The sequence below is a fragment of the Lepidochelys kempii genome, chromosome 4, assembly GCF_965140265.1.
Source record: "Lepidochelys kempii isolate rLepKem1 chromosome 4, rLepKem1.hap2, whole genome shotgun sequence".
Classification (NCBI taxonomy): Eukaryota; Metazoa; Chordata; order Testudines; family Cheloniidae; genus Lepidochelys; species Lepidochelys kempii.
In genome coordinates, this window is record NC_133259.1 from 133,917,414 (window position 1) to 133,925,827 (window position 8,414).

The 8,414-nt window shown below is 47.4% G+C and overlaps 1 protein-coding gene across 1 annotated transcript; it reads right to left on the reverse strand.

Moving 5' to 3' along the window:
* Positions 1–354: 354 nt before the first annotated feature.
* Positions 355–7,655, reverse strand: LOC140910045 (vasotocin-neurophysin VT-like). The gene is made up of 3 exons (XM_073340158.1): positions 7,464–7,655; positions 1,632–1,833; positions 355–666 (listed from the first exon to the last, which is right to left on the reverse strand). Exons 1-3 carry the CDS (start codon positions 7,653–7,655, stop codon positions 503–505), a joined length of 558 nt encoding a protein of 185 aa, XP_073196259.1. The 3' UTR covers positions 355–502.
* Positions 7,656–8,414: the final 759 nt, after the last annotated feature.

Genomic DNA, 8,414 nt, shown 5'->3' on the forward strand with positions numbered 1-8,414 from the left:
TGCTGAAGGTTTGTACCCCGTGAGGTCTGGTTTCTGCCTGCAGTGTACATCTGAACTGTCTGCTGCCTCTCTTAGCCGGGGGAACTTGGCAAAGGCTTTTGGAAGATCTGAATAGTGATGTCACATGTGGTGCTCCTTCTCCCCTCCACTGAATGAGGAGGGGCTGCTGAGCCGTAGAGGGCCAGATTGCTGAGTGCTCAGCGCCCCCCAGCTTCTCTAAAGAGCTCAGCTCCTGCTGTGACATTGATGGGCAGATCTTCAAATGAGCTCTGCACCCAAAGTCCTGAGCTCTTGCAGATCTAGCCCCTGGTGCCGAAGACTTCAGTGCAAATGACACAGGACAAAGTTGAATAGCACAGTGCAATAAAAGACTTTATTGGCCACATATTTACAATGCTCTCAAAGGGCTGTTCCTTTACATCTCGTAAGGGTTTTCTGAGGTGCTGCGGCATGTAAGCAACATACTCGCTGTTAGACTCATCTCTGATCTTGCTTCTTTCCCTCAGTAGAACTGGTGCTTCCCCTGTTGCTGCCTGTTCGCCAAATGCATCAGCTTGAGCAGGAGGTCACTCGCCGAGCCATCCAGCACAGTCAGGTTCTTCTCTGAGGGCTCTCGACTTCTGTCACTATCGTCATCCAGGCAAATGGTATCCATGGTGCAGCTCTCTTTGACACAAGAAAAGAAACCAAAGTGTTATCACTGATGTTACATGAAGCAGTGGGTTCCAAGGACTGGTGTCATAGGCTGTGATTCCATGTACTTTCTTAAACAGAAGGGACTTATTAAACAGAAAAGCTACACCTACAGCCACAAGAAGACTTCCACGGAGCTTATGTTCCAGCTTTGTCTCCCTTGTTTACCAGAGACCACAACCTGTCTGGAACTCACTACAGCAAACAGAGACATCGTGGATGAATAACATATTGCCAGCAAATACATTACAAATGGAGGTTGGAAGTGGGGAACCCGAAATTCCTGAGTTGTAATCTTAGCTCTGACATTGACATGCTATGTAGACTTGGGCAAACCAGTTTCCCCATCTGGGAGATCGGGATTATAGTAATACTTTTACAACCCTACCTTTGAGTCTGGTGAGCTCTTTAGTTAATGCTTGTAAAGAGCTTTGAAGATAGAAAGTGTCATATAAGCCATAGGCTTTTGTGTTGAGTCAAATCCTTACTCCTGCAAAATGCCCATTGAGGTCAGTTACTCAGCAACCCCTCCGCCCCACCGGGGAAGTCAATAGGAGTTTGTCCTGATTCATGACTGAGCAAAAACTAAAGATGTCAGGCAGGTTTGGTCCATTATTGTTACTTGTATTTCCAGAAATGGTCCAATCCAAGAGTCAAGTAGCTGACATTCTGGATCATACCATCTCTTTCATTATCCTGCTGCTGACGGTGGCCAATTCCCCATCTCTAAGTGGGGCTAACAGCACTTCCTTACATCACAGAGTAGGGTGTTATGAGGATAAGTACATTAAACATTGTGAGGGGCTCAGCTACTACAGAAACGGGGCCAGTGCAGTACCCAGGAGAGGAGATGATCCACTAAGTAAAGGCTGTTACTATTTGAGGTGCCTCCTCTCTCCATTGTATTTGTTCTGGGTAGGGGGGTACACCTCTATTACCATCATTGCAGCAAACGCCGGGAGCAGCGCATCTCCCTCCTGAGCTGCAGGCTTTCCCGCCGGCCTCGCAAGGGGAAGGCAGGTAGTTTTCTTCCACGCAGCGCAGGGTTTCGGAAGTGCCCACGTAGCAGCCGAGCTCCTCTCCGCAGCAGATGTTGGGGCCAAAGCAGTTCCCTCTGTTCCCGGGGCCACAGGGTATGCACTGGGAAGACAGGAGACAGATCAGCCTGCCAGGGGCTGCATGGGGAATGGGGGGAGGCTCATTCTCAGGGAACAGCGAAACCCCTCATGCATGGTATAAGCACGGGGCCTGATCTCACCGCTGGGAATCAGAGGTGAGTCCATGGAGTAACCAGCCAGGAGAATCAGGTGCATGAATGGGACACTGTTATAACCAGTGAGCCAGGTCTGAAGGTTGTGAGCCAGGTCCTGCTCCCCATTGAAATAAATGGCAAAATTCCCATTGTGTTGAATGGCGGTTAATTCTTAGCTGATTTTATGGGCCAAATCCTTCAGCAGGTGTTTAACCTGAGCTAGGAGGCAGGACTGGGTCTTTGAGATCAACCCTAAAACCAGCTGCATGGTCACACATTTTCCCTCTCCCTCTCCACCTGTTGCAGGCAAGGCCGCTATGCAATGAAAGAGCCCATAAGAGTGGGTGTGTCCCGAAGAACTGCACCCAGTTAATTACATCCTGCCTCCCTGAGCGCCCCCTGCAGCTTCAATTGGAGCTGATATTCTGCTTTAGGTGCTGTGCTGTTAACAAACTCCCTCCACCCCTTCATGTTTGTATCCCATGCCCATCACTGCAGTATCTGGGCACTTATTCCATTTACTAGATATCTGCATTTCAATAGTGGGTGAACTGAGCCATATATACCTACCTCATCAGGTATTTATAAAACCAACAAATACTTTAAGCATAATATTCGTCCTCCCCTGAAGTAAAATGCAGCTTTCTCAATGGAGGACACATCCCTGTAAGGTTACCAATGTAGGGGACAATCATTTTCAGTTGATAGAATAGCAGCTGGGTTCAGATCTTTCCATGGAAGATGATGCTATAAGTTAACTTATTTTTTTGAGCAGAAGGATGAGCTTATTCACTCTCTCAAACCCTGGAAGTAAGTGGAGGGGTTTAAATATTCTGTGGCTCCCAGCGGTTTAGATAAGCACTTGGCATTAGCAGTCATGGTTTTTGTCCAAAAACCAGGAGACAGAAATGGCCTACTGGATTGTCTGCTCTTTCCCTTGTTGGCAATGCCAGATTGTGCCTCCTTTTGTTCAGTCTTGTTTTAAAGGTCTCCTACAATTTGCCTTCCACCATATTATATGGAAGCCAATGTCATTCATGGATGGTGGTGGCTCTCTTGCAAAGATGCCTTCAACCCTTAAAGGAATTAGAGCCAAGCTGTAGAATGATGTTGCTTTCAGGGCTACATCAATTCTGCTCCCATGTTTAGAACTTCCTAGTCAAGGGAATTTCCTCCCCACTAGAATTTTCAATACGTTTGTTTATGGGGTAAAGAGGTACAAGTGCTCTTTTCCGTACAGCTCTGCTGAGACCACCAATGGAATAGAGCATTCAGTTCTGGCCACCTCAGTAACAGAAATATATTAATTAATTAGAAGCAGTTCAAAGAAGAGCAGCAAAAAGTGAGCGGGGGCTGGAGGGACAGTCTTGGAAAGAAAGAGGGAAAGGGTTAAATATGGGTAGTCTGGCTAAGCAGTGACTAAGGGTGGGAAGGTAAGCATGATTCTACAAACATTGAAAGAGGTCAGTGTAACCAATCCTAGCACAGTGCATTTTGTGTGTGCGTGTGTGTCCACCCACTGGAGGATAACAACCTACTGCTATTAACAGTAACAGAGTTATCCCTTTAGCTCAAGTGCTAGAGATCAGTGTTGTCGTGCTGAAGGTCTGGGTTGCAACCTGGCTGATGACCTCTGGGAGGGATGGGGGTCATTACATTCAAGCGGGTGAGAGGAATTACTTAGGATAGTACAAAGGGGAATAGCTAGAAGTGATGGGGTCACATTAAGAAAGAACATAGGAACTGCCAGATTGGATCAGACCCAGGGTCCATCCAGCCCAGTATCCAGGCTCTGACCATAGCCAGTACCAGATGCTTCAGAAGAAGGTGCAAGAGCCCCATACTAGGCAGATGTGAGATAAGCTGCCCCCTGCATTAGGGCTCCTTCTAGTCTTTCCTAGAGATTGGCTTAACCCCTGCAGTATGGGGGTTAGTATCCCTTTCACAATGTATGTCATTAAGTATTTTAATACTGGATGTTCTTATTAGCCATATGAGAGAAGAGAGGACTTAAGATGAATAGCAAATAAAACAGCCTAACAGAAAGCTCACTTTGGCTCTGCAATTGCTTCCTAAGGGAAGGGGTAGCCTCTCCATCATAGAATCATAGAATATCAGGGTTGGAAGGGACCTCAGGAGGTCATCTGCTCAAAGCGGGACCAATCCCCAACTAAATCATCCCAGCCAGGGCTTTGTCAAGCCTGACCTTAAAAACTTCTAAGGAAGGAGATTCCACCACCTCCCTAGGTAACACATTCCAGTGTTTCACCACCCTCCTAGTGAAAAAGTTTTTCCTAATATCCAACCTAAACCTCCCCCACTGCAACTTGAGACCATTACTCCTTGTTATGTCATCCGCTACCACTGAGAACAGTCTAGATCCATCCTCTTCGAACCCTCTTTCAGGTAGTTGAAAGCAGCTATCAAATCCCCCCTCATTCTTCTCTTCCGCAGACTAAACAATCCCAGCTCCCTCAGCCTCTCTTCATAACTCATGTGTTCCAGTCCCCTAATCATTTTTGTTGTCCTCCGCTGGACGCTTTCCAATTTTTCCACATCCTTCTTGTAGTGTGGGGCCCAAAACTGGACACAGTACTCCAGATGAGGCCTCACCAATGTCGAATAAAGGGGAACGATCACGTCCCTCGATCTGCTGGCAATGCCCCTACGTATACAGCCCAAAATGCCATTGGCCTTCTTGGCAACAAGGGCACACTGTTGACTCATATCCAACTTCTCGTCCACTGTAACCCCTAGGTCCTTTTCTGCAGAACTGCTGCCTAGCCATTCGGTCCCTAGTCTGTAGCGGTGCCTGGAATTCTTCCGTCCTAAGTGCAGGACTCTGCACTTGTCCTTGTTGAACCTCATCAGATTTCTTTTGGCCCAATCCTCTAATTTGTCTAGTTCCCTCTGTATCCTATCCCTACCCTCCAGCATATCTACCTCTCCTCCCAGTTTAGTGTCATCTGCAAACTTGCTGAGGGTGCAATCCACACCATCCTCCAGATCATTTATGAAGATATTGAACAAAACTGGCCTGAGAACCGACCCTTGGGGCACTCCACTTGATACCGGCTGCCAACTAGACATGGAGCCATTGATCACTACCGGTCAGATTTAGCCAGGAGAGAAGGGTAGGGTGTGTTCAGTAGGGAACAAGTCTGTGTGGGCTGGTTGCCTAGAGCACTGGACTGGGCCTCAGAAGTCCTGGATTCAGTTCCTGGCTCTGCCACTGGCCTGGTAGATAACCTTGAGTGGGTCATGTCACCTTTCTGTGCCTCAGTTTCCCCATCTGTAAAATGGGAATAATGACCGTGCCCTCCTTTGTAAAGCACTTTGAGATCTGCTGCTGATGAGTGATACATAAGAGCCAGGCATTATTATTAACTCCTGTGCTCTATAATCCATATAGCTCCAGCTCACAGTTAGCGTAGGAAGCTTACTGTGGACTGTTATATGAAGGGGCTATATTTTGCACACTCTCTTCAGGATAAAAGGGAAAGGCTACTCAGTGATGGGAGGCAATACAGGCCCATGCTGTGTATCTCTGTGTCAAAGGTCCCCTCATTTAATAACTGCCCACCAGCAGTGGGATCGTGACTATGCACAAACCACAGGGGAAAGTAATTACTAAGGATAAGATTTTGTCACGGAGGTCACGGATTCGGTGACTTTCAGCGATCTCCATGACATTTTCTGCTTCAGCTTCAGCCCCATGACTTGGGATGACAAGGGGCCTGCAGCTGTCAGCCACCGCTGTCGCCAATGGGGCTGGCGCCGGTAGTCTCTTCCACCCCCGGTCCGCTCCCCCCCTATTTTTAGTAAAAATCATAGATAGATTGTGGGCTTCCATGAATGTTTGTTTATTGCCCACATCCTGTCTGTGAGTTTTACTAAAAATAACTGTGACAAAATCTTAACCTTAGTAATTACACTTAGAAGCCACATCAGTCTAAAGTCAGCCACAGTGCATCCTATTGAAATGTAAAATTAAATTGTGGTCTAGAGATGTTTGCATTCAAATTTTGATCAGAAGGAACTGGTTTAAAAAGCTGATCACAGGCTCTAATTGGTTAGCACAGTGGCTCTGTCCATGGTGCTTAATTTGTTAGGTTCTTTAATGGCCCAAACACTTTTGGGACCAACTTTCCATAGGTGGACAAGCTACCATACATCAGAGACGTTGTCTAAAAATCAAGTCAGCCACAATAGGAAGAGACAATCCCATTAACTCTGGTTATTTTAAATCCTCTTGTTCTAACCTGCATGCCTACAAATTGATATATAAATTTCTCAGGTAACTGTTGTGTTCAGATCTGCTCAAAATGTGGTAGAACCGAAATGAAATGGTGTCAAACACTTTGCTACGATACGACTGAAATGGTTTAAGAAAGTAACACAGTAGTGCCTCATGTAAATCAATGTGTGTTTCAAATGCACTGGTGCTATTACTTTTATGATATAGCCTTTCTTCTGAAATTACCCTAAATACATTATTGGTACGTCACATTTGCATTGAGGGTGACATCCAGACTGCGTTGAAGTCAACGGCAAAATGTCCATTGACCAGAGTGGGGCCAGGATTTCACCCTAAGTACATTGGAAGGTCTGTAACTTAAAAGAAATTTCATCTGTTCACTTTCCACAAGAAAATACAAGTCCTGGGTTCTTGGGGGTCAGATCCTTAGCTGGTGTTGTCATGCTCTATTGAAGATGATTTACACCAGCTGAGGATTTGGCTCTTCAAATGGGCTTCAGATGTCCTCTCTCTGCGAGTGCATTACTGAGGCTGTTACAACTAGCAACAGAGCAAACATTCTGTTCTTTAACCACAAGCCAAAAGAACTATTAAAGTTTGTGGAACAAGCTTGCATTAAAAGGGTGTTAGGTGGCAGAAGGAAATCACGAATGTCTGCTGTTCCTCTTTAGGAGGCACAGCCCCAGTTCCAGTGAAGTGCCCATCATTTTACCACTTCCCTCCCATCGCCTCCAGTTTCCCAGTCCAAAGAATTTCAGTCGATTTAAGGACTGGCTCCCTATTTTTCTCCCTAGCTTTTCTCTCTGCAGCTTCCAAGTAGGGGCCAAGGGTAGGGGGACTTAGAGGCACCTTTCCTAAATCTAAATAGAGATTCCCCCCCCCCCGTCTCTAAGAAGCGTCAATACAAAGCACCTTTGCTCAAAGCAATGTAAGTTCATTTCTGTAAAGGAAGCAAGTTGGAGCAAGAACTAGGAGCTTTAGAAAATGCCAGTCTGAGCTTCAGGCCAATGAGCTGAATCTAGCTGCCAGCCAGCGAGGAGTTTGCCCCTGTCCCTCTCACACCCAGAACTCGAATAGAGTCTCCACATAGGAGTTTGCTGAACACACCCAGGACTGGAAGACAGTCCCTTGTGCCCAGAGTATTGAAGTACACTCACTCACACACACACACACACACACTGTATGGGAACACAGTTCACCACACAGTGAAGAATTAGTCCCACCCCACCCCACGCACACCGCAAGTAGCCCCTCTCGTACCTGTCTGAGCTCTGTGTTGGGCAAGGCTCTCTTTCCTCCTCGAGGGCAGTTCTGGATGTAGCAGGCTGAAGACAAGGCGAGAAGACAGAGGAAGGGGACTGGAAGCGAGGTTTCGGGCATCTTGAAGGGGGGCGCCAGGCTCTCACATGCACAGAGAGAAGCTTTGTTTGCTTTCCAGCCTCCTGTTTGCATCTGGCTCCTTTCTGGACCAGCTGCCTATTTATACCCCTCCTGGTGCCGACGTAACGCCTTTCTTGGCCTTTGTCACCACTGCCAGGGGGAGGGGGCTTTTTTTTTTAAACCTCTTTCCCAAACTAGACTCAAAGTAAATCCTGTAATTGAGGTGATTCAGTGCAGAAGCACAAACAGCCAGACTGGGCTCAACAGCTCCTCTGAGACTTAGCTGGGTGCTGATGAATAATTCTTCCTTCCAGCCCAATGCGAAATCCCAGCAGGGAACCTAGGAACAGGTTTGGGGGGGGAGGGGTAGCAGGGTGGGGATGGGGGGGCTTGGGTGTCTGGGTCTGATTCTGACCTCACTCACCCCTGTGCTATTCCAGAGTGACTCCACTGATGCCAATGGATCATCCTGGGAACACAAGGAGAACCGGCCCCAGCCATTTCCTCCGGAGCGGCACGTGGGGCCAAATCTACAACCGGTGTAACTGAAATCGTTGGCGCTGTGTCGACTTACACCAGCTGAGCATCCCACTCACACAGCTTATTGACTCCTAAGGGTAAAAGGCCTTTTCCTCTTTGGGATACACCAATTGCAGTAATACGGTGCTGGCCCCGTCTAGAAACCTGGAGGCAGACAGCGGACGCAGAGGGCAGTTGAGGCTCCAGATATAAAATGTATTGTGGGATGCATTTGCTGGCGTAGTTTATGGGTTCTGCTTATTGAGGGCTTAGTCCTGCTGCCCCTTACTCAGGTGAGTAAGCCTTGCCCAC